The sequence below is a fragment of the Camelina sativa genome, chromosome 14 (genome assembly GCF_030686135.1).
Source record: "Camelina sativa cultivar CO46 ecotype springtype chromosome 14, ASM3068613v1".
In the NCBI taxonomy this organism is placed as follows: Eukaryota; Viridiplantae; Streptophyta; class Magnoliopsida; order Brassicales; family Brassicaceae; genus Camelina; species Camelina sativa.
The window spans coordinates 6272086-6298480 of NC_141893.1; the positions used below are offsets into that span (position 1 = coordinate 6272086).

The 26395-nt window shown below is 35.2% G+C and overlaps 4 protein-coding genes across 5 annotated transcripts; all 4 read right to left on the reverse strand.

Moving 5' to 3' along the window:
• Positions 1-957: 957 nt before the first annotated feature.
• On the reverse strand, positions 958-2878 carry LOC104740130 (uncharacterized protein At4g15970). The gene is made up of 4 exons (XM_010460661.3): positions 2511-2878; positions 1914-2285; positions 1333-1814; positions 958-1200 (listed from the first exon to the last, which is right to left on the reverse strand). Exons 1-4 carry the CDS (start codon positions 2742-2744, stop codon positions 1116-1118), a joined length of 1173 nt encoding a protein of 390 aa, XP_010458963.1. The 5' UTR covers positions 2745-2878; the 3' UTR covers positions 958-1115.
• Positions 2879-3118: 240 nt separating this feature from the next.
• On the reverse strand, positions 3119-5960 carry LOC104740131 (putative Myb family transcription factor At1g14600). 2 transcript variants are annotated; one of them, XM_010460662.3, is made up of 6 exons: positions 5398-5960; positions 5155-5231; positions 4962-5001; positions 4469-4595; positions 4158-4281; positions 3119-3482 (listed from the first exon to the last, which is right to left on the reverse strand). In XM_010460662.3, exons 1-6 carry the CDS (start codon positions 5537-5539, stop codon positions 3222-3224), a joined length of 771 nt encoding a protein of 256 aa, XP_010458964.1. In that variant the 5' UTR covers positions 5540-5960; the 3' UTR covers positions 3119-3221. The 2 variants fall into 2 exon arrangements, with proteins under 2 accessions (XP_010458964.1, XP_010458965.1); XM_010460663.3 differs by having other exon boundaries at positions 4469-4592; positions 5398-5900.
• Positions 5961-10735: 4775 nt separating this feature from the next.
• On the reverse strand, positions 10736-16960 carry LOC104740132 (valine--tRNA ligase, mitochondrial 1). Its single transcript, XM_010460664.3, has 21 exons — positions 16740-16960; positions 16579-16644; positions 16028-16090; positions 15713-15891; positions 15556-15628; positions 15323-15388; positions 15157-15240; positions 14955-15032; positions 14782-14865; positions 14533-14612; positions 14316-14373; positions 13941-14243; positions 13676-13846; positions 13343-13542; positions 12827-13229; positions 12469-12720; positions 11882-12382; positions 11698-11804; positions 11466-11565; positions 11238-11386; positions 10736-11134 (listed from the first exon to the last, which is right to left on the reverse strand). Exons 1-21 carry the CDS (start codon positions 16869-16871, stop codon positions 10945-10947), a joined length of 3339 nt encoding a protein of 1112 aa, XP_010458966.2. The 5' UTR covers positions 16872-16960; the 3' UTR covers positions 10736-10944.
• Positions 16961-17137: 177 nt separating this feature from the next.
• LOC104740133 (large ribosomal subunit protein mL46) lies at positions 17138-19311 on the reverse strand. The gene is made up of 6 exons (XM_010460665.3): positions 18767-19311; positions 18479-18544; positions 18046-18120; positions 17817-17946; positions 17593-17718; positions 17138-17486 (listed from the first exon to the last, which is right to left on the reverse strand). Exons 1-6 carry the CDS (start codon positions 18925-18927, stop codon positions 17343-17345), a joined length of 702 nt encoding a protein of 233 aa, XP_010458967.1. The 5' UTR covers positions 18928-19311; the 3' UTR covers positions 17138-17342.
• Between the last annotated feature and the right edge of the window lie 7084 nt (positions 19312-26395).

Sequence of the window (26395 nt, forward strand, 5' to 3'; positions counted from 1 at the left end):
TTTATACTCAAAATTATGTGTAACATAATATTAAATTAAAAAGAATGATGATCCCAGTGAGGTCTCGGAATGCACGTGAGGGATGACGGTGGGCGCACATGGGCTCAGGACAATATTGAAGTGTTCTTTTTACTTCTTTGTTAGACGACTTTTTTGTTTCACCTTCCATGGAAGGTTATGTCCTCTTCTATGAAGCCGTAGATTCTGTTCTCTTTATAACATTTTAATTTTGTTGCATCTTTCACATATGAATATCGTCTTTGGAAATAAAGCTACCACTTCCTCATCAGAATCTGTGGTTTTGTGCAAGAAAAGTTACAAAAACCTGTTAACTAACACACAATAATAAAAAAATGAATGATTTGTCTAGCCCAATCTCACAAAAATTTACACTGGCTTATTAACACTTTATATTTTATAATCCTTTTAAGTTATTTTAGCTATTTCTTGTTTTATGGAAAAATAAAGTTCGGCCTGTTGTTACCAGATTTGCTATTGAATTGCGAAATGTAATTAAACAAAAAAAGGCCAAGCCCAATAGAGCTATTGTTAGCCCACCATATAAAATACACATAACCATGCAATTAATAGTTTTAACCTCATAAGTTCCGCTATTATGATTACTAGGGTAGCTTAAAATTGATTGAATTGTTTTAACTTTTGAGTTTTAACACAGAGAAAAAATAGTTGGCAAACTCAAACAGAAATATGAAATAGTTTTGAGTTGTGACCCACTCTTTCTTCCATCAATAATTAGTTTTGCTTTTGTAAGTTGTCTCTAGTTTCTTCAACTTGCAAGTGTTATTCATCAACACATTACATGTATGATGTAAGAAATTTAACTCTGTGATCTCCTCTTGGGCTGTATTGTATGTATATATTTCACATGATATTACATGTCTATACAATTTATTGAAGAGGACAAATTTACCTGAGCTGTTCTATTTGGGCCTGTCATTACTCATATAAATTAATTTCCATTGAGATTTCAAAATTATCACCAAAATTGCAAATTGTGCCGTGAGTTTGTGTTTTCGCTACAAAATTTATATATTTCTTCTTACTTTCTGGAAAGATTCTCAACAATCATGTACAAAAAAAAGTCTCAATACATATCATCCTTGAGATTCTCCTGATTCTCCTGGTGGATCACTCTCTTCATCATCCACAGATTCATCATAGCGTCGAAGAGAATCAAGACTGAAAAAAACAAAAAGAATCGATGATCACAAATCGATGAAAGTGAAAGTGACCGTTTAACATTCGGCGCAAACCAAAACAGAGATCAGAGATGTTTAAAAGGAAGATCATTTCAAACAAAGTGAACAGTACCTGCAATTTTGAGGGACTTTCCAAGAGAAACCAGAGGACTGCTTTAGATGAAGTGGTAAAGACATGAAATCTTTCCAATCTTGAAGCATGATTCTGAGATCATGAAGCTTACTTTCCATACCGTAGCAGCAGTTGGCGTGCATTGTACGAACTAAGTTCAAATCTCTGCTAGGCTCACAAAGACCGCCAAAATAAGCAGTGTTCAGGAATCTCATCTTTAACCCAATGCGGAAAACAAAAGGTTCTGTCTTGAGAAAGTTAAGAACATCCTGATCGTGATATCCCGGGAATCTGAGTCTTGAAGCATACCAGTATTTGTAGAACAGTATAGTTCGATTGTTAGACCTTACAAAGTTAAATCCTCCATTGGGCCTGTTTTGAAGGTCGTTTGATCTTCCGAGGTAATGATCACATGCAATTTGGAAATCCGCATACATGTAAAACCTTGGAAACGGGTTCCTGAACCACATCACATCAGCATCCTGGAGTAAAGTAAAAACGAATGTCACGTAACAGAACCACACAGTTCCCTAATATCAATGCTAGTACCTGACTGAAAGATAAGATACGAGAAAGTTTACCGTGAAAACGAAGTTATAACCCAGTTCAAGAACAGAACGTAGGAGATCAATCCTTCTCCACATCATCTTCAAGTAAGACCGAGTCATAAAGTAAGCTTCTTGAGAAAAATCAACACCTTCAGTAACAAGACTGAAACAATGCTGATGGAGTTCTAAGCAACGGGAATAGGCCTCAGCATCCAACGCAACAATCACCAAATGATTCAAGATTTGGCTAGTTTCTTCCCCTATTCTAAAACTCTCGAAGAAGAGATCAAGAACAGATCCTGGAGCTGCCCAAGCTGCATTCAAAGTTGTCAAAACCACAGTCCTGTCTATAGTTGCAGCTTTACGCAGGACATCTTCCAGCTTTGGTGGTTCCTCATCATCACGCTGCATTTTGAATCCACACACCAAGTAAACCAAAAATATACCAGAAACTAGAGTTCATCATAACAAACCACATACGCAAACTCAAAGCACCAGAACTAGCTTAGCTTAGGTCATTTTCTAAATTCACTCCAATTCCAAATGGTTTTAGACATCAATCGAATCGTACTTTAATTTCTCGACGGACATTTCAAATTCGTGAGGAGGAGAAGAGAAGAGAAGACTAACCAGATAAGCAGAGAAATTGAAAAGGCGAGGGGAGAAAGACAAGGAATCAACGGCTCTGTAAAGAACGAAGCAAGAGATGGAGATGGCAGCAAGGAAAAGAGCAGCTCGGCGCACCGGGATTGATGATGATGATGATGATCCCGGAGACATTACGGCGGAGGAATTATTAACGGTAGACGAAGCCTCGAGCCTCGCCGTGTGTAATCTCGAACCGACACGGTGCGATAGATTCATCCCCACCGACCATCTTCACCACTACCATCAATGTTATTTTTGTTTTTGTTTTTGTTTTTTTTTTTTTTAATTTCTATTATTATCATTTTCTGCAAAAATAAACAGTTACAAAATTTAATGTGCGCATCAATAATACACACCCACTACCAAACGCTGCGTTTTAACTAGTCTTTGAAACGCTGCGTTTTTTGGAGTTTCTTAATCCTTTTACAGAAATAAAACGCTGCGTTTTGGTGCAACACTAAATTTAAGAACATAATAATTTCATAACTAGTCGAATTGCTTTGGCTAAGTCCGATTCGATTCATATCCGATTCGATCGTGACATTATGGAACCAAACAAAAATCGTCACCATCGCAAAAATCTAGAAGCCTAACCAAAAGAAGAAGATTACGATTTTTTTTTTTTAGGGAGGATTTAAACAATCTGAATGATCACTACACTAAAAATTTTAAAAACAATGGGAATCAAATGTTTCAGCTACGGAGTAGAGAAAAGGAGAGATTGAGATTAAGATCCATCTTGGAAGAAGCAAAACAATCTCTGAAGATGAATGGAGCTGAAGATGATGAGACTGCTTCACTTGTTTCACTAAGTGATGATGTTGCATTGCTTCTCCAACGTTGTCGATTATTTTGAGGATGGTTTAACGATAGAGACAACGATAACTCTTCTTCTTCTCCTTCGTGTTCGTTTTCTCGCCATGTGTTTTTACAATTGGTCTTCCTGCTCTTGGCCTTTTTTTTTTCAAAACACATAAAAAAACTCTTAAAAGTTTCGAATTGAACTTAGTTTTTACATTTGTTTTTAAAACTCTTATTTGTTGATAGTTTTTTCATAACTAAGTTCGGAAACTAGAGTAATAATCTACAGGCTATTAAAATGCAAATCAAATCAAGATCCTCAAATCCTCTGCTCATAGAATATGGTGAGAGTCTACTCTAGGCTATCAAATCCTAAAATATTACGATATGTTATAAATATATAGATTGAGCCACGCAGGAATTAATAATATGTATGCATATACCTATGAAAACATCAGAAAATAAGACTCTTTTTTATTTAATTTTGTAGAGTATCTATTTAATTTGCATTAATATTAAATGATTTATCTAAATAATTATGATGTATAGTACTAATCCCTGAACTATTATTAGTGCTCCTACTTACGAATTTATTGACATCTCCATCTGAAAATACTCAGTACCGAGCCCCAAGCCCCAAGCCCCAAGCCCCAAGCCTACCCTAGTGTTGTAGACCCATATCATAAGTCATAACAATTGTTCAGTGGTTTAGTGAGTGTTTATCTGAGTCTTAAATATTTTTATTACTATTGATGTAACCTTTCGTAACGGCTATTTATGAATGAAACCATATACGTAGTAATAAAAATCGAATTTAATATTTAATACCTCGAGAAAGTGATGAGACTGGAATTTGATGGACTCGCCATTGCCTGCAAATGTCTTCGTTCTCTCCATGTTCATGATGGTAAGAAAGTCATCGTCATCATTATCAGTAACTGAAGTCTGCTCTCTTCTCCCCAAAAAAAAACAAGAAAGAAAAGAGAAAAATATAAAAATCTACATATTCGACAATTCATATTCAAACAAAACTGTATGATAGCATACCTATTTTCTGGAATAAAATTAAAACACTTGTCAGAAACAAATTAATATTCCCTTTCCATTTATTTCCCATAAAAAAAAAAAAAAAAATTTACCTAAAGTTAAAAGAGTGAAAACCCAAAAGACAATCATTCCTTGCGTGTACAGACAAGTTGTCATGAAGATGATCTTCTTCATTGTCTTGTCTTCTTCTTCTTCTTGAAGATGGTGAAGAACTCTCTTCTGTCCCCCAAGAAATTTAAAAAAAAAACATTGATTTTATTATTATTGACCATGATGAATATTCTCTTTTTAACTCTTTGGTAGTATTTTTATTTTCCACAACTAAATTAAAGAAGCATCTACTTATTATCTACAAGGCTATACCCAAATTCTTTATCCTTGTTTTTAATAAATAATTTATATAATAAACATGAGTATTTCTGACAATGGTGGGAGTGAGATTTAAATTTATGCATTATTGCAATTTTTAAGTGAATGGTGGGAATTTGTAAAGAACTGTCGTAATCTTGAAACTATGACGTTCAAAAGTCTAAATTGATATCTTCTGATTCAAACCAATTTCATTTTTTTGCGAAATTTCATTACCTGGTTTCCCAAGAAGACTGACTCTGGATCCCCTATACATCTGCAGAATGATCAAAACAGTGCAAAAACATTAAAACTTCCAATTACCAAATAAATAAAGGTGAAAAAAATCAGCGTTGGCATATACGAATAAACAGTAGAAGACAACAATTGCTATCAAATAAAAAAAAGTTTTTTTAGCATTTTCTTTGACCTGGAGATGGCTCTTTACGTGTGATATGGTTAGTCCCTTCACATCCATTATCTTAAGAACAAGTTTTGGAGTTGCTTCTGTTTCATTCAAACCAAACACACAAATCCTTTTAAAATCTTGAATATTAACAAATTCAAAAGTACCAAAATAAAAGCTACAAAACCAAACTTCAAGATGTCTTGAATTTATATATATATATATATATATAAAAGATAACAACAAAAGTTTGTTAAAAAGACTGACTATATTGTCCGCCGAGCAAATCAACGGCGTGAACGAAGCTCCGGTGAAGCTCTGGCGTCCATCTCAGACGAGGCACCGGAGATCGTACGTACGGTCTAACTCCACCGATTCCTCCGTCGCTGCTCCTTCCACACCTACCCATCCGAAAACCCTAATCTTGTTGATCTTGATCTCGTTAAAGAACAAAAAAAAGTTTCTTGTTTTTTGCCTTCAGTAGAGAAGTTGAAGAAGAAACCAGAGGAAGAGAGAAATTGAAGAAGAAGAAGAACCCTAAGAGAGAGGATAGTTATTCTGTGAGTGAAGAAGGTTAAAGATTAAAAAGGACAAAAGGTTTCTGTTTATATAGAAGATAAATGTTTCTTTTTCCCATCTATTTATTCCCCTTTGTCTCTTTTTGGAAGAACTCGTGCTTATAGATGTGTGTGTATATGTATATAGTGTGTATATAAAGAAGCTAAAAGAAAAATCATAACTCAAGAACATGTGATATGATAAGTAATTCTAGGAAGAGCAAAGAAGAAAGATTGTATATATATATATATTTTCATAATTAGTACGTAACCAGCTGGAATGTTGTTGTTATACTTTTTATATAGTTTGAGGTGACATGTGTTTTTGACCTAACAGAATAGAATACATTCAACACAAATTTATCATCCGTTTGACTTTGCATGCATTAGTAGGAAATAGCTTTTACAAGAATCTTTTTTAAGTTTTGGTTGGTATCCTCATAATCCATGGACCACTCGACCAGAGAAATTCTAAATTATTGGAAACATTTTTCCATTAATCACCTTTTATTACTAAGAAAATTATATATGAAAATTTGTATGCTTTAAAAATTAGTCTACACTAAAATATGTGAAACTTTTATGATGAATAACTCTTTTAGAATATGCATTCTGTCCTATTTATTCCTATTAAGAACATTTGATTTTGTTTTGTCCGATCCTAATTGCTTACAAGAATTAACTTATTGGGATTTGGGATTTACCCAAATGAAGAAGTTTCCTCTAGGCGTCACCCTTTTTTCATCATAGGGTCTTTTTAGACTAAATTAAAATAATGAGTAATAAGAATAAGAATAGCAAAAATGAAGATAGCCAACTGCTAAGCTTTGACCTTAGGCTCATCATTCCATTCTTTTTTAATTAAAAAAAGTTTTCTACTCTTTTTCATTTTTTTTTGGGGTTTCGTGTTATTTAATAATTTATATTCTGATAATTAGAAAGTCATATTTATAGCCCTTCGTACGTATTTGAACCAACCTTTTTGACTTCATTCCCCTAGTTTCCACTTTCCATTTTCGTCCATTTTCCAATTCATTCCTCTATATATATATATATATTTTTTTTTTGATAATACTTACACCAATTTCAAAAAACAAAATGTAATGATGCGCATAACACATGCCCCTATGCTTCTGCTTATTTCCAGTTTGTCATTGTTACTTTTTTTTTCTTCTTTCTGATTTCTTGCTGCCTATTGAGAACAAATCAAAATCATTTCCCTATGTGGTAGCCCATTTAAAGCACTGGTTCGGATTCTTGATCTTTTAAAATGAATCTCAACAAAATTCAGATTATTATATTAAGTAAACATAATAACCAAAATTCAGGAACGACAAATCTCAACAAAATGTGAAGGGATCACTTACCCTAGTGTTTCCTCCCAATATAATTTGGATCCCTCATTCTTTATAGAAAATTTCAATTCAAAATAAAAGAAGATAAAGAGGACGACAAAAATTAACAAATAAATTAATAAATAAAAAGATGAAGAAGAAATTAAAACGTAGGAAGTTGCTTAAAGCAGAAGGGTAGGACGCAAATGTCGTCGATGACGAAATGGACAAATGGGTATGGAAGTAGTACTACGCATAGTCATCTTCTTGACCATAACCAGGATTTATCTCAAGTCTCTTGATTTCTTGTTTTTTTGTTTACATTAAATGTATCAGTTTTTTTTTGTCTAGCAGTTTTCTTTTAATCATTTTTTTATTTGTGATAAATTGTCTAAGTTTTATGCATCTATGATTTTGTAGAAAAGCAAGAGTAAACATATACTATTTTTAATCGTATAATCACCCCTTCAGAAATATATACCGTAAATAGCACAATCAGCAAATTAAAAATTCGCAAATTGTTTTATGTAAACAAAACTGGTTTGTCTCATTTATTTCACACCATTAATAAAAAAAATGTACGATGTATACCTTATTTCCAACTGTACCTACCACTTATTCAGACCTTATTTCCAACTGTGTTCCATTTTGATGCTACATATTCAACAAAAATACATATGCAAGGATTCCAACAAAACCGACCAAAAGGAGAAAGTTGCACACATAACTCTCTAACAATTCAAACCAAGCCGTAATACTACTACAATTATATTGGAGCTTACGTGATACGTACAAAGTGGACCTCCTTACCCCATATGAATCACGGAGCCTAATGTTGTTAGAATATGTCAAGGACTCAAGGTGATGTTATTGACTTTCAAGATTAAGACTACAATACATAATACACGTTTTGATTGTATTCACTTTACACCTAAAAGATATCCAATGTGTCGTATATGTGTGCATATATGCCAAAAACCACTTTATTGATTTAGAAAATCTAAGCAAATGTGTGAAATGAAATGTTGATTAGATGGTATCCTAACCATTATGTTTAACAATCAGGCTTAACAAAAACAAAAAAACACGAATTACCTACTTTCTATTGACGAAGATAGGTAAGGTGTTCGCCTTTTAATGACACTATCTTGGGGTCTTTTGATAGAGAACCCAACACGGCCTCCGCATTAAATAAAAATCGATACACGGATGCTTTAGCCTTATCTCTTAACCACACATACAAGTTTTTCACCATAAAACTGTAGACTCCTCCTCTTAAGATAGGACAACCTATCCAAACAATGTTGTTTTAAAGTTAATCAAGTAGAACAGTATTGACTTGTTTTATTAAAGATAATAGATCAAACCCCTTTTAGTTAGTATTAAAATTCGATTCTGACTGTTTAATACTATATGCTTAAATTGAAAGAAAAAATTATATATATGCTTATAACCAAGTGAACGTACTTAAAGCAATTTATCGTATACGCAAAGTTGGTACGGAGAAATTGATAGATACTGTGGCTACATGCTACGGTTTGTTTCCTGAAATAATTATATGAAAAAAAAATGAAAAAATCAAACATTCAATAAATCACCAAATAGATCCAAAAGAAATTTATTGTGAGATGGACGGCAGGTCCATGATTCATGGCTTTTACTACAATCAAACATTCATTCAATGAGTTTCGTCGACTCAAATGTATTTTTGTGTGTAGAGATACAATTTGACTATACTGGAATTGTTGTAAAAAAAGTTTTGGATTATCATAACGGCTAAATTCTATTTCGATTCAGAAATTCTCACCGAACCATTTTATTAGATTTGACCATTATTTATCTTCTCTCCCTTACACTTTATTAATTGATTTTAATCATAGCACATGCACGAACAATATAAAAGATAAAGTTTTTAATAAAAAGGTGTAATCAACCAAGAGAGAAAAACACCTAGAGAGTTTGTTTAAAAGTATGATTTGAGAACACCTAGAGAGGGTCACCGCAACAAAAAAACTTATTTAATACTAATTGTTCTTAAAACGATTTAATTTTAAAAGCTTATGCTAAGGATTAGGTCATTAGTCAATATATATAGATGTGGGCATGTGAAAAAAGATTTAGTGTTGAGGGTGTACATAAATAATTAGTGGGAATAAGAACCAAGCTAGCAACCCTTGACTTTTCTTTCCTTAAAACATTGGAAGTATGTTTGCTATGTTTTTCTTTTCTTTTCTGTATCCTCCACATATTTGTTAAAGTCCACCTTCTAGTACTTTTCCCCAAGTATAACATAATCTAAATTGAGGAATGAGATTCAACACTTGAAAAGATTGCATAATTGACATAATAGATTCAACACTTGAAAAGATTGCAAAGGGAATTTGTAATGTACATTTGAATTTGAAGACATGACACATTGGAGAATGTAAGTTGAGAGCTTCCTGTCCAAGTATAGCAAAGTATGAGTTATATAACTCAACAAAAAGGGAAATCATAACATGTTGAAAAATTCAAGAGAAACTTCAGGTTTTTAGAGGCAGGACACACATGGTTGTAATCATAGCAGTAGAGACAATTGAACAATATTACAAGTTTGATTTGTGTTAGATTGTAAATGGCAGGTGAGAAGAAGAAGAAGGAGAGGGACATAAAGAGAATAATTCTCCCTTTACAGGCTTTCTATATGTTCTCTTATCCACCAATCCATGATTGCAATTTTTGCAGAATCGTCTATACAAATGCTAAATGTTCAGAGTTGGTCCAGTGTTTATGCCTTTATATATACACACATAATTTCATTTCTGCTGATGTAGAGAAAGACTCCCAAGAAAATGACGCGTAATTTGCTCCTATAGATCTGATTCAGATCATCTGAACTTCTTTTGCATGGGCTCAGAACCGGGCATGCGTTGGTGTTATACATATTTATTTATCAGAGTACACAACATTTTACAGGTACGTGGGAATTTGTTTTGCAGGAGTTGGGAGACAAAACAAATCATATGGTTTCAATTCTAGAAGACTCTAGATAAAGGGTATGAGAGTACGTATCAAAAACTTGATATACAATAATAGCCTATTTTGAGATCCTGACCAGCTTAATAATAACCTTTTACCAAACAAATCGATATCACTAAAGAGAAAATCAGACACTTACCTACTGTTCCAGGGAAAAGCAGTGATGAAGTATAATTGGGAATTAAGGACCTTATCAGAATGAGCATCATTACAACAAAGAATGAAACCGAGACCAAATATATATGTAGATGATAACACTTTGAGGAATCAAAAGGCTGCGGTAAAGTAATCGTGGGTCCAACTATACTTGATTCAAATTATTGAAATCAGATCAAATGTTTCAGGAAAAGAAGAATAGAAAGCAACCAAAAAAAGAAGGAAGATATTTTTTTTATGGGGGACTAAGGCGATATATGTAAGGGTCAGTTTGGTAGTCTATCGAACCCGTTTGATGAACCAGTGGTTATGAAAAGTTATTGGTTCTACCACTCCAGTAATAAATTAGCTTTTGCTGTAATTTCTCTTGATCATGCATATGACCCCACAAGGCCACAAGCTTTGCTATTTATAAGTATCATTATCACACCCTTCAGTTGGCCTCGAGCCTAATTAGTATTTTAAAAATCATTGAGAATATTCTACTGATTCAGACTGGGTTGACCCGGTTAACACTACCTAAACCCAAAGCTAGTGCAATAAACAAAGAAGTACCTTCAATTGATGTTCACGTTGAACAAACAAATCATGTTTGCAAATGATCTGTTCAAAACTAATTAACAGTGTTTCTCTCAGAAAGATGTAATGAAAATATAGTCAAAACTCAAAACTAGTTCACAATAACATCAGGTTTTTCTCAAACCTGAGATATTAAATTTGGCCTTAGACAGAAACTGTGACTTTGTCTCTCACTTCTTCTGTTCCATTTGCTGATTTTCTGAATTGCTTGTTTCTGCAAGACGGGCACTTTCCTTCTCAAAGAAATCGAACTCTTGGAGAATCTTAGCAAGCTTCGTCGCGTTGTCTTCTCTTATATTTGCCGGGACCTTCTCTTCATAAGTAGACACATTCATCATCTTCTGCAACTTCTCCTTTTGTCTGATGATACAAGAAATACAAATTTCAAAAGGAGGAAACCTCAGGAAACTAACATGCGATTCAAACATTCTGTTTCGATTCAATTTCGGATCTAGGGACTTACTTTTGTAGCTCACCAAGCTTGTTCCTGATTTTTTCTTTTTCAGCTTCTGTGTTAATCGCTCCATCCACTTTTAGATACACTTTGAGGTTCTCGTTTACCGTCTCAACGGAAGATCCAGGTGGGGCTGCGTGTTCTCTCTTTATAAAAACCTGTACCAAATCCCCATAGCAACTCTGATAAGAGACACGAAACAATAGAGTAAGAAAGAAACTGAAGATAGATTTTTACCTCTAAGGATGATAAATTTGCAAGGGTTCTGATCTCCAACTCGTGAGATTTTACCATTTCAGATGTTAAGTTGTTTTCACACAGAGCAAAAGCAGGTAACCTGAAAAACGTACACAATGTTAAAAGTAACCTTTATATTTAGTTTTAGTGACAGTATATTCGAAAAAATGAAGGATGGATATGACATGTCTCAAAGTGCTCCTTGAATGGGGTTTTAATCATATACACGAACCTTTCATTTTTCTGTTTCTCCAGCAACCCTGCTCTGAGTGCCCTCATGCATTTCACAGTCGCAAGAACGGTTTCCATTTCACTCTCCATTTTCTCATTTGTCCAATTCTGGGTTCATGACATCAGAAGAAAAGAGTTAGAAACCCCAACAAATTATGACAAGTTACTAAGAAAATCTTACTGACCTCTATAGCAGTTGGGTAGTCACATATCATTATAGACGCCTTTCTTTCAGTGTCTTTGGGTGAGGGAAGCCGTTGCCATAGCTCTTCAGTAACAAAAGGCATAAGTGGGTGAAGAAGTCTCAAGCCAGTCTCCAGACTTATCCAGAGAGCATGTTGTGCATGAGCCCTCTCTGAAGCAAACATTGGGTTGTCACCAGTAAAATACGGCTTGATTGCTTCAATGTACACATCACAGAATTGGTATTGCCACCATGCATATACTGTGTTGGCTGCATCCGAGAACTCAAATGCCTCCAGTGACTCTACTGTCTTTGATATTGCCTTATTTAGAACAGAGAGAATCCATTTGCAGCTGAACGGCATGGTTTCAGGGATTAGAGTCTGCGGAGGGGTATAATCATCGCCCAGCTTCATCATCGCAAATCTGACGGCGTTCCATAGTTTATTACACCATTGACGGTAACCAACAACTCGGAGGATGTCCAAGTTAATTTTATCAGACTAGAAAAGAATCAAGAGTAGAGCAATTTTTAGTTTATAGAATATACATCGACGGAGTTTGTTAGGGATTTGGCAATAAATAGTACCTGAGCAGTGTAAGAGACAAGCGCAAACCGAAGAGCGTCAGTGCCACATTCCGGGATACCATTTGGAAAGTCCTTCACTTGTCCTTCTTTGGCAACAACCAGCTCTCTTGGATCCAAGTTACCTTCTTCTAATCTCTTATGCAGACCTTCAAGAGTTACTCCGTTTATTACTTCAAGCGGATCAATGACGTTTCCAAGAGATTTCGACATCTTACGCCCATGAGCATCACGTATCATAGGATGGAAATAAACCTATAGCAACGACAAGAAATGTTTTTGCATATAAGTACTGGTCACAAAGTAATACTTGCGGCTAAGAGGAAGGAGGATCTTTGTTTGACTAAAAGTTCATACGTACCTTGCTGAATGGAACCTCACTACCTAATTTCATTCCCATCATAACCATACGAGCAACCCAAAAAAAGAGAATATCATGTCCAGTTTCAAGAACGGAAGTTGGAAAGAAGGCTTTGAAGTCGTCAGATTCATCTGGCCATCCCAGAAAAGATAATGGAGCGAGCCCAGAAGAAAACCATGTATCAAGTACATCAGGATCTTGAGTGAGTTCAAACTTCTTCCCAGCAAATTTCTGAGCAGCCTCTTTTCGAGCTTCTTCTTCGGTCCTAGCAACAACCCAATGGTCATTGTACGCACCAACTTCCTTGAGCTGATCTCCCTCTAGAATGGCATACCATGCTGGTATTCTGTGCCCCCACCAAAGCTGTCTCGAAATACACCAGTCACGGATGTTCTCTAACCATCTGTAAGGTTGTGATTGTTAATAGATGGTGTAGTGACATCTTAAACAGCTATCACAGCTTATCCATACAATGGTGCAATAAGAATGATAATAGATGGGGTAAATGAAAGAAACCTTCTCCATTCTGCTGTGTACTGCTTTGGTATGAACTCGAGCTTCTTGTTTTCATCAGTGATGGCAACATCAAGAGCCTCCTTTCCAATCATGCTGCAATTAACATACCACTGAGGCTTTATCATAGGTTCGATAACATCACTGGTTCTTGAGCAAAGTCCAAGCCTCATTTCATTGTTTTTGGCACCTCTGTACAGCCCCTGAGTAATGTTTAGACAAAATAGTTAAGTTCTACAAGACACTTACAAGAAACAACCAAGTTGTAATATCTTCTCAAACCAACAATCGATAATAATGTCTTTTTGCAAGTTATATGAAGAGTAACAGAATTACATGCTTCTGCAGAGCTTCAACAACTGCCTCACGAGCTGCAAAGCGTGGCATCCCTGCGAAGTCAGACCCGCCGTTTGTGTTGATTTTTCCATCATCAGTGAATATGTTTATAAATTCCAGCTTGTGGCGCTTTCCAACCTCACAATCATTGGGGTCATGGGCAGGAGTAATCTACAAGAGACGAATAGACTAACTTTCACACAAGGAAAATTACTAAAAGCGGCAGAAACATAGAATTCAAATATATAAGAGAGAGCCTGTGTACCTTAACACAACCAGTACCAAAATTTGGATCAACAAGTATTCCATCACAGATAATTGGTAACTTCCGTCCATTAAATGGGTGCACAGCAAATTTCCCATGAAGATGCTTGTATCTTGCATCATCAGGATGAACAGCAATAGCAGTATCCCCAAGCATCGTTTCCACCCTGGTAGTGGCAACAACAACCTCGCCCAAGCCTCCCTCCAGAGGGTAAGCAAACGAAGTAAGAAGACCGAACTCAACTGGCTTCTCATAGCCAGGAACTTTTAGTAGTGTTCTTTCTTTGATGTCGATATACTCAACCTACAGATATTAGACACTGCATAAAGAGGATGCCGTCCAGTAATCATAGTCTCACAGTTGCTGCTGACTTACCTCAACATCAGATATGGCTGTCCTCAAAACACAATCCCAATTAACAAGCCGAATATCCCTGCACAAGTCATGGTATGCCTTCAGTTCAGTTAAATGTGCTTTCTTTTAACAAGGTAGCTGAAAAACGTAAATGAGTACAATATTCCTGTTTCCATGTATCCTTTACAACAGTAGTTCGATAGCTTGCATTAAATAACAACGTCAGACTTAAACATACCTATAGATAAGCCCTTCCTTATATAACCGTACAAAGGCCTCATTGACAGCTTTTGATCTTTGCTCATCCAGCGTAAAACACTACATTTTACAGGCAGAAACATATCAGTGAGATGGAGGGAGAGCCCAGGGACACAGGTGAAGATAAAAAGTTCATATACATCTAAGGTCATCTAGCAGCGAATTAAGTTGAATATAGCCAACTTTCTATAGCATATGTCTGAGAAAGGTCAGATCACTGAATTTTTACCTCACGAGACCAATCGAGAGAAGCTCCTAGGCAGCGTAGTTGGTTTAGAATTGTACCGCCGGACTGGTTCTTCCACTTCCACACCTTTTCCACAATCACAAGCAACAAAGGAGAATTTTTAAACAATGAAAAAAGGAAAATGATTAATGAGCATATATTTATTTTCAACTTACTTCCTTAATGAACTCTTCACGGCCAACGTCATGCCTATTCATTCCTCTTTCACGCATGATATTCTTCTCAACCACAACCTAGAATGAACACTCAAGTAAAGAATATGATACAATGTAAAAAGAAAATTACATGCATGCAGCCAAAGGGGATTCGCTCTAGGCGGCAAATTATTTTAATATCAGACATGAGATAGGGACAAACCTGTGTAGCTATACCAGCATGGTCAACCCCGGGTACCCACAAAGCATTATACCCAGACATTCTCTTCCAACGAATAATTGTATCCTGCATCAGCAAATTTTTACTCGCTGATCATCGGGAGGAACAGTAGACAAAATAACAGCACCAAACAATGTGCTAATGAAACCTCAATTGCAGTTGTTAATGCATGGCCAATATGCAAGGCTCCAGTCACATTTGGAGGAGGAAGAACCTGCAAATCAATCAAAGGATTATAGAAACTGTAATTAAAAACAGTACTAATAATTTCAGAAGCTCAAAATTCTTCTCAATTGAATCTGGTTGACAATATTCGAGAAGACAATAAAAAAGAAAGTTGAGTCTAGAACGAATGAATTTAAGAACTGGATAAGGCCTTACCATAACAAAGGATGGCTTGGAACTCTTATTATCCGCCTTAAAAAGGTCAGATTTTTCCCACCAAGCATACCATCTGACCCAATAATTACAGAATAACACAGCATTATCTAAAGGAAAAGCTCAAATTACTGTCAAAGAAAAAGCTCTACACACTTACGATTTCTCTACGGCAGCAGGACTGTATTGTTTGGCCATCTGTGAAGAAAGCTTTTTCCTCTCACCAAGAGGAGTTACAGGGTCCACAAAATCCTCAGGATTCTCTTCTGACGCATCCCGTTTGGAACTCTTCTTTGCACTCTTTTTAGGGACATTGGTTCCATCTTTGGCCTGTTTTGCCTACACGAGAGAAGCACACCATGATAAAATTTTCTAGTTACAGGGATAGTTAAGGATGTAAATTGCACGTTATACATAAATAATTAAATATGCAGCAGGAACCCGAAATGCATAACTAGGGTTCCTCAGAGATTACCTTCAGTTCTGCCAGCTTCGCTTTCTCCAAAGCTTTTTGCTTCTTCAACTCCTTTTCTTTATTCTACAAAAAAAAAATTCTTTACAGATTACTTTTAAAGTTGATATTACACTGAAAATAAATAAGAACTGAAGGCCAACACGATATAATGAAATCAATAAGATTTTACAAAAGCAAAAACCAAAATAACATTCACCTAATCAGTAACTCTTACAACAGGAAAAAAAAATGAAACGTAAGGCATTGCATTCAAAGTACCAAAAGAAGCATGAACCAAGTATAAATGTAAAACACTTCTTCGGGCTTCTCTAAGCCTTCTATCTTAAAAATAACTTAGGCATTTCTATCATCTGTCTACGACTCTCACCAATCCATTTTCCAATTAGGCATTTCTATATGAAAACATTACTCACCACAGCTAATTGTATTACTATCGAATCACTCTACACACACCCTTGATTGAACAACAATCTCAACCACAATCGTCTATGAGATTCTAATTGTTAAAATCAAGCTCTACGAGAGAGAAAGAAAAAAAACAGAAGTCAAACCTTCTCTTCCTTCTTCTTCTTCCGCTCAAGCTCTTCCTCTGTAAGGATCTTCTTCTCTGATTCGGACTGCGAATTAAGAAAACAAACATTCAATTCTCATAAGAATTTCGAAATCCGGTGATAATCAACGACGGTGTAAGACAATCGGAATACAAGCGTACCATGATTCTGGAACTGTGAAACGGACGCAGGAGCTGATTCGTAAACGCCGGAGATAAGAAGCTGGGGTGGTGATGAGAACGTGCACAAGATACAAATAACGGCTTAGCTCTTCTTAGGAAGAGCAGTGACATAGACAGCAACAAAAACCTGCTAGGGCTTATTGAATTTGCCTTTGTTTTTTTTTATTGACAGTAACGAACCAAAAAAAAAATAACTGAACCGGAAAAATAAATAATGATCTGGGTTTGTAAAACAAGTCGGTTACTTTAGTTTTGGGCCCAGTGGGCTTACGAAGATCCATTGAAGAGGAATGTGGCATTGGCCGTTGACGAATTAACGAATGTGACTTCTTCTCAAATATGATGTGTATCGGAGAGATGTGTAAAAAGTAAACAGGTTGAGAAAGAAGCCAAACTACATTCAACTACTTCCAGACCAAACAGTCGATAAAAAATTCCTTGTGACTAAAAGAACCAGAGACATGGTTTGGTCTGGTTGGTTATTCACAACATCTTGTTTAAGATTAACTCTCTCAAAACCATAAAGATCACAGGGATGAAGAAGAAAGGATTCAGATAGGAATTTTCTGGTGTGAGAGTGACTCAGCTAATGATCATCTTGTTGAAGAATTCAGCTTGCTCAGGGAAGAATTCCAAAAGCTCGTCTTTGGTTACCCACACAAAATCCTCGCAGTTGCTTATGTTGTATTTTGATGCTGCTACTACACTGCATTTGAAGAAGAACCTCTACACAAACATCAAAAAGGAAAAGAACCAAAAACAGAAAATCCCCATTAACTTCAAGATGAGACTTATTCGATAAAATCTCTCAAGCTTTGTTCTTGGTTATTACCTTGTAAGATGGCAAATGAGGTGTTTCTTCTGTAGGTTGTATAGCCATGTGAGCCATTGGAGCATTTCCTACAAAGTATGTGTGAGTGAGGTCTCCTAAGACTGACTTCAAAGCGGATTCCGCGCACTGCAAATACCAAATCCACAAAACAACAATAAGCAGGGGAATGAAACTTTATGGTGTTATGGATAAAAAAAATAGAGGCATCAGCATCAAACAATCACCTTGCGAAGAGTTGGCTCAGAATCATAGACTTTCTCAGGGAAATGCCAGACAGGTTTGTCACTAGTAGCTCCAAATGGCTTGCCGAAGATGAGAAGATACAACTTTTTGTCTAGAGCTCTATATAATGACCTATATAATAGCACGAATTTTTCCAAAAGTAACTAGCAAATCTTCAATCAAAGAGAAACACAACAGTGCAAGAATCTCTAAGAGGTGCGAACAACTTACTTCCTATCATTACTCTTGTCAGCCTCTGTAATTCTAGGAGCAGGTACATAGTCCATTTGGTATTCACCCTTGGATCTGTATTCACACATCAAAAGATCAACCAAAGACAACACTATAATTTCATGGAAAAAGTCACAGAACCTTCACTACACTTAAAAACAACTTTAAACTGAGCAAGAAATAGTCATAGAACCTTCACTATACATCTAAGAGCATACAAGAGTCCTAAACTTTCACTACAGCCAAGGTAGTGCTGCTCAGGTCACTCGATAACTAAGCACATGGAACTCACGGAGCTATATCTTAAAAAAATTTCGCTATTTTCATAATGAAGATAAACCCAAAGTTGAATGAACAAGAAACAGTTGAACATATTATAAGCTTGGAGACATCATGATATCAAAAAAGATTGACAAAAAGCAGAAACTTTTACCTGTTCTTAGCAATGTCCAAGAACTCATCTGGGTATCTACGACGAAACTGCTGTTGCCAATTGAATCTGCAACAGATCAACCAAATCAAGACAAAATGTTTCCAGTAATCAAAATCAGGTAAACCATATTGTAAAAATCAAAACTTTTCACTGCTCAATGACTTAATCATATCTGATTCCACCACATAAAATTCGAGTTCGACTACGTTTTGCTCTCTTACTTCTCATCATTCCAAAACCAAAGCAAAACAGAACACAAGCAAGCAAGAAAGGAGAGGGCTTTTTTACTTGAACTCCTGGAAAGCGTAAACAGCAGGATCCGGTTTGGGTATGACAACACGCAATCTCTCAAAAAGCACCGAAGCTACGATCTTATCAGAGCTCGTACAAAACCCTCGCCTACTCTCCAAGAGAGGCTTAGCTAGTAACCGCAACGATGGTCTCTGCATTTCTCAATCTCAACCAAGAAAACGAAATCGGATTTGGCTAGTGAAAGAGAGAGTGAACGCCGGCGCTTTGAGCCTGAGGGTTTTTCGATGATACTCAATCCCCCCTTCAGGTAAAACCACCAATTCGACGGGATGAACAAAAAAAAAAAAAAAATAAATAATTGGTTTACATAACCAGACATAACCAGAATCCGGTTTGTTTAAATAAAATTGGATTTACTACATACATGACCAGACTGAACCATGTGATCCGGTTTGCTCTAATACACTTTGATTACATGGTCAGACTAACTAAACCATGTAATTCAAAACTCAAATTCGCCTAATTCAAAAGGATTACAGACATACATTTTACTGAACAACAAAATCTATCAATCTATCTACATGGTCTTCTTGCGAGAACTAGCCCTGGGCAATTAGGTTCGGGTTTACACCTATAGTACCCGATCGGGTTTTACATACTATCGGGTCGGGTTCGGATCGGGTTCAGGTTATTTTCGGGTTTACCCGAAACCCGATGAACCCGAAAGATTTTCAAAAACCCGATCCGAACCCGATCGAGTTTATACATCTAAACTGAAAGTTAAACATGTAACCTGAAAATTAATCACTTAAATTCAATGTTAAACCAAAAGAAAAGAGAAATTCAATTCACGTCTTTTAAAACATTTTAAAAACAATAGAAAAAATTCAAGTATTCCAAAATAAAGAGAACTTCAAGTAGACATCTTCCAAAACATCTTTGGTTCCTCATTCATTTTTTGCATCTTCATTGTGTCATGTAATCACTTAAGGTTCTTCTGATGATGTTTCAAACTCTGAAAAAGACAATTACAAACATTGAGAGATAAGTTTTTGAACTAACACTACAAAATTTCAGATTATAAGCAAGATAAGAAACAAACCTCTTTCAAACTCATCCCCAAACTCAAAGTCAGCAAGAATATGTGCATTTGTAAGCACACTTTCTTCAAACTTAATGTCTTGCTTGAGCCACTGTTCTGTACACATCAAAATCTCTACCATATAGTGTGTGAGACAACTTCTATATGGGTTTATTATCCTTCCACTAGTGCTAAAAGCACTTTTAGAAGCAACTGAAGACACCTGCATAGCAAATAAATCCCTAGCCATCTGAGATAAAATAGGATACTTGCCACTGTTAACTTTCCACCAAGAGAGTACATCATACTCAATTCCCATCATCAATTCAGGATTCTCAACTTCTTCCCTGAGATAAGTATCCAATTCATTTGTGTTTCTAACTCCAATCTTTCTAAGCAATGTATCATACTTATGGTCCACTGGATTGTATCCATCAAACTCATCCTCCATGGAGTCAAATACTCGGTCTGTTTGCCTTTCTTGAGTATTTTGAGTTGAGGACTGAGAATGAGAAAGTTCCCCATTCGCTGATGCATTGTATCTTGTAGTATATTCCTTATACATATCACGAATGATGTTCAAAACTGAATCATACAGCGCCTTAGCTTTTACACTCTCAGCCCCATATAGATCCTCAAAACACAAATTTGCATACCGCATCTTCTTTCTCGGATCAAAAACAGTAACAATTACCAACATTTTGTTGATGTTATGCAGGCCATCCCAGTACTTGTCGAATTTGTCAAACATCTTCTTTGCATTTACTTTCACCTCATTATCAACACTATGACAAAGCAACTGAAGCTTTACTGCTATGTTAACTATCTCACCATAGCATTTGTATGCATTCATAGTCGTAGATGCAGATACAACCAAGGTCGCATGATAGAAAACATGGAGAAACTTCACTAACCTTTCAACTTTACGCCAATCATCTCTTTGAGGAGGTCCAATCCTTTTAACTCCATTCTCAGTCTCTAAGAAATGATCATTATACAGCTTATCTTCAAACTCCATCCTATCAAATGCTCCTTTGAACTTTAATGCCCTATTCAACATCAAAAATGTCGAATTCCATCTAGTGCAGACATCTAGTGGCAAACTTCCCTTTGAAAACCTAGTAGAGTCTACTCTAAGCTGAAATGACTTCCTCCTATTTGGTCCTGATCTAACATATGAGATTCCATTTCGGACTACAGTGATACTTGAATCAATTTCAGTCATTCCATCTTTCACTATCAGGTTAATGATATGCCCAACGCATCTGATATGCATAAAATCTTCACCCAAAACCAGAGAATCTTCACTAATTAAAGAGAAAGCAGACTGAAACTGACTAAGAGCACTAGTATTAGCAGTTGCATTATCCACAGTCACAGTAAACACCTTTTCTATCTCCCATTCATCAAGACATTTTAAAAGTGTATTGGCGATTGTTTTACCTTTGTGATCTTCAACATGTTTGAATCCTATAATTAGCTTTTTCAAACGCCAATCCTTATCAATGTAGTGGATAGTTATAACCATATAACTTGAACTTGTGAATAGAAAAAAAAACATTGATAAGAATCTTCACTAATTTAGCAAAAACATTAATCAACGTATATTAAAATTTTATTTAAAAAACAGTACCAGTTACAGAGGAAACCCATATATCAGTTGTGAGTGAGACTCTTTGCTTGGTAATGAGAAACCATTTTTTAATAGTAGTTTTCCTCTCAACAAACAGCTTTACTATGTCTCTTCCTGCTGTCCTTCTTGAATGTGGCTTGTACAGGTTCACCTAAGTGGATTACATAAGAAAAAACATTGATAAGAATCATGTATTAGAATCAGTTTATTGACAAGCCGCAAAAGAAAATAGAAGCATTACCTTGTTGCAAAAGTGTTTAATTGCCGCTCCTTCTACAAACGATAATGGTAACTCTCCTATGACCACCATTTCATTCAATGCTTCTCTAAAAATATGCTCAGTCACTTTTCCAGACTGTAAACTCCCTTCTTTATTAATAACATGTTGACTTTCACTAGGATTTTGACAGTCTTCCCATGCCAAATATGTCTTGCATATTTTAAGATGATTCCACAAGATTTTTGTTCCTGATTTTGTTGGACAGCTGAATTCCTTTCCACAATAGTTGCAGTTACATTTGTCACGATTGTCCTTCAATCTTGTGAAATGTTGCCATACATTTGATCTTGGGTTGATAGTCTTTTGGGTCTTAGACTCAAGTTGCTCAGAATCTGTTCCGCTATTACGACTCTGTTTTTTTTTGTTCCTTCAATTAGACTCAGGTGTTTAAACCTCTTCTTCTTCGTGTATATCTCTCTCTTCATCATTAAAAATTGGAGATGATGAATCCATCTGCAAATCATAAGTAACACTTTAAAAACAAAACTCAGACCTAAACAAACTAAAAGATAAATAGAACCAAATAGCAACTATAACAAAATAGAGAGCTAGACAAACTTAGGACATTCAAACCAACAAAATAGAGAGCTAGCTAAACTACATATACATGTTAAGAGTGTTAGGTATGACTGAAATATAAATTGAAAACTATCGAGGTTAATAAATGAATTTGGTAACAGAAAACAACAAAAGAGTTTTAGCTGGTAGCTTGGCTAAAAGAGGACAGGGCTCAACGTAGATGTGATTCTCAAATCACTTTCCACATTGTAATCTCAAATCAACCATACACGTGAAGAATTAATCTAAGCATATTGGTCAAACATATTGGACTAACAATTAGCCTGCACATGCTCGATTGATAAATCGAAAATGACATCCAAGGGAAAGATTTACAAGAGAAGCAATACTGTCTTGGAAGGCAAAATAACCACCATTTAAAAAACCACCTTAAATTTATCATCAAAAATATTGTATCATACACGGCCATTGATATATAAAATCTGAAAATATACTTTGTCTTGTCTCAAAAACTACTGATTTTTCCTTTCTAATAACTTGAAAACAACTAAGTATGCCAAACTAACAATATCCTACTGAGTTTTTTATGTTATTATTACCGATTAATGAAAACAAGAGCAAAGAACAAAACAGAAGATGAAGAATAAGAAGACAAACCTTTGATTTCCTTCGTGAAGTTTCAGAAGGAGGAGAAGAGGCAACGACTCGATTTAGTGTTTCCAGTTTTACGATTTGGGGATAAAAACTGATTTTATATTTTTTTTCGAAGAAAGAAAGCCGAACAGACTATGCTATTAAAGAGGGATCTTTAGTTTTAGGGATTGATATATTTAGGGATTTAGGGATTTAATGTATGTATGTATATATGTACGGAAATCGGGTTTTACTTCGGGTTTTGGGTAATATCCGAACCCGATCGGGTATCCGAACATTAGAAGTATTACACCCGATTGGGTTTTATATACTATCTGAACCAAACCCCATACTTCGGGTCGGGTTCGGGTTCGGGTTTCGGGTTCGGTTAATATGCCCAGGGCTAGCGAGAACAACGAAGACAAGTCGAGAACTATACAGAAGAACGGTCCGTGACGACACTCTCTAATCGATTCTTTTGGAAATTTAAGCATTTGTGTTTTTGTTTTAAGTGTAGTCCTTGACTTTTTTGACAATGGCCCCGGTAGAGTTTCAAAAAGCAAACAAAAATCGAATGGGTCCAAGTTATTATAGCAACAGACAAAATCTTCGACTGAGGCCAAACCTGAGCTTCAATCATCACCGTTTGATTCACCATAATTACCCATCGGCGATCACGAACCGTCCAATGTACAACCGAACAAAAAAACCATGCAAAGACAAATAATATTGCACAGCTTTGGTAATCACAAAAGTTTCCTAATCTGTTTATGAATAATACTACTGTATAGTAAATTTTATAGAGGTATCAATCAATTGATAGCAGTCTGATTTTTCGTTTGAGTGTTTTGTTTTTATCACAACTCGCTTAGTACGTTTTTTGTATCGCAGTCTTAAGTTCTGTAAAGTAGAATGAGATTCTGACCAAAATATTGTTTCAACTAATTATTACTATTTTGTTTGTTCGAACTTCGACGTGTCAATGTATATACTCTATCAAAAAAACAAAAAAACAAAAAAAAAAACAAAAACAAAAACTACTTGGCTAAAATCTACCCTCACTAAATGGTTTCTGTTTAACCAAATATATAATTGATATATAAAATCTCAGGATTCTCTAACAACAAATATATATATATATTTTTAAATCTACTCGGACCCATAAGAAAATAAAGAGGATTATATATCATGGATCAATCATACCGTTTGAAATTTCGAAATTGTATCTAATACTAAATATTGGATTTCGTATTGGTAATGTTTCCAGTGCTACATACTTGAAGTACGTATGAAAAGGAAATTGGTGGTTTATAGTTTTAGAAACTTAACTATTTTCATATATCAACTACCATTTATATTAATTCATTCACCGCTTAGTTCAAATAAAAGCACTATGTGAAAGAGACGAAGGTTGATCAACTTATGTGGTTAGCCTACACCTAATTGGTAATAGTCATGCAGAATATGAAAATCTTGTAACCAAAAAAAACATAGTTGTAAACTGAAAAGGTATCATCACGATTAATTGTCAAGAAAACCATGTAAGTTGCGAATTTGCAAGCATCAAATTTGACCAGTGTATATTGTAGTAATTTGTAGAAGGCCTCGCTCAGTATGTGTGTACAAGTGTTGGACCATTCAAACCCGAATTTTAAAGAAGAAGACCCCACAAATGATACGGCTGCAATCTTTCTAATTTTTCCATTTGGGTCCCGCCGGCATGCATACATTCGTCCCCACGGAAAATTCGTATGCCGGCTATATGCATTGCAATCGAGAGAAAAAGCATTCTATATATATCTTTTGTCGCATTAATAAGTCATATATAAAAATAGGGTAAACTACAAATGCCAAGTAATTTTCTCTTTTTGGTTGACCAAAAAAAAAGAAGTGATCATATAGGATTACAAGTTTAATCATTTCCAATAGACTATAGTTTCTCAATTTATCATCAAATTTTAGTCGACTTAGTAATTTTTTTGGCAGAAGTCGACTTAGTAACTATGATTGCGTTGCGTTGTCCTATATTCTCATCAATATTAATACATGGTACACAAATGACAAATAAAATAACAAAAAATTGAAATGAAAGTTAGGTAATGATGGAGTAAACGTGATAGGATATGACATGACCCCACGAAGGGGAAGAATTGAAAGTTATATAAATCTAAGGGGAAAAGTACCTAATAATAGAAGAACAGGTTGTTCACCAAATCAGAAAGCAAAAATTTGCTTTGAAGAATATATACATTACGGAGATAAAGCTGCAAAATTTGAATTTCTCTTCACTTTGAACTTTTTTTTTTCGTTAACATGCATGACTTTGATAAACCAGCTTACCTTCGTAGTTCGCTTATCTCCTTCGATGTATTTATTACATGTTTCTTTACAATGTAAACATTTCACAACAATACAAAATGAATTCTGTGTAGAAAGTTTTGGTTTTGTAATTAGGCAGAGTATGGTTGAATGTAGGATTATTGCAACGAAGTTTCACATTTCAGTATTTCACTTATGTTAACTATTAGTACTAAATTATTAATATATGAAATAAAAAGGATTTATCGCTTAGCTAATTGATTTGATCGACTTTTTTTATTGGTTACTTTCTTATGATTGTTAAACAACTTAAACCCGTTTTGTTTTAACCATGTTTCAAGTGTGTACGTATATTTCGTCTTTATACACTATTAACTTGGTTAGTTGTGTAAGTCTTATACATTCACTAGCTATTAGAGTAGCTAACTCAAAGTGGAGATTAGGAAATTTATTATAATTGGCGATAAGCAGCTTACTCGTTAGAAACTCATCACATATATGATTATTGATGATTTTATCATTCATGTAGCACATGTACAAACCACAAATAAGTAAACTATCGTCATTTGTTGTGCCAACACTTAACACTACTCTGTCTACTCAATCAGGTGATATAGCATGCCAGTATGCATCCACCATTTTCTCTCTCTTCCATGAGTAACATGCATGATCAGCATTAGAACATAGACATCATGATGATATTTTCATCGCCTTTAGCCATTATTCAGTCCCCCATTTACCTAACCCCACTCAGATTTCAAAACTTAGTTTACATTTGTTCCATTTCTGTTTTGCACTTTGGTCAATATCTATTTATTTTTCATAGACATATAGTTTGTCTTTTGTACACCACCTATCATTTATATAATATTGACAAAGCTTGTAACATGGTACCCGAATAGTTGTAAGAAAAGTATTCACACTCTGTGTAAATACTTCTGCACTCAACTATCATTCTCTAGTAAAATATGCTCATTTTTCTTAGACATGTAATAAAACTATTAACATTATTCCATAGCTCCAATTGTGCATATCAAATTAATTCTCAAAATCTAATGGGAGATTCGTTTGCTTAACATAAGTTATTGTAATGGGGGAGTAACAAAATCATATTAAATTTTTTTAATTCTTGTAAGAAATGCTGTTAAAAAATGAATATTTGATCACCATTTCACAGATAACCCATTAATATTTATATTA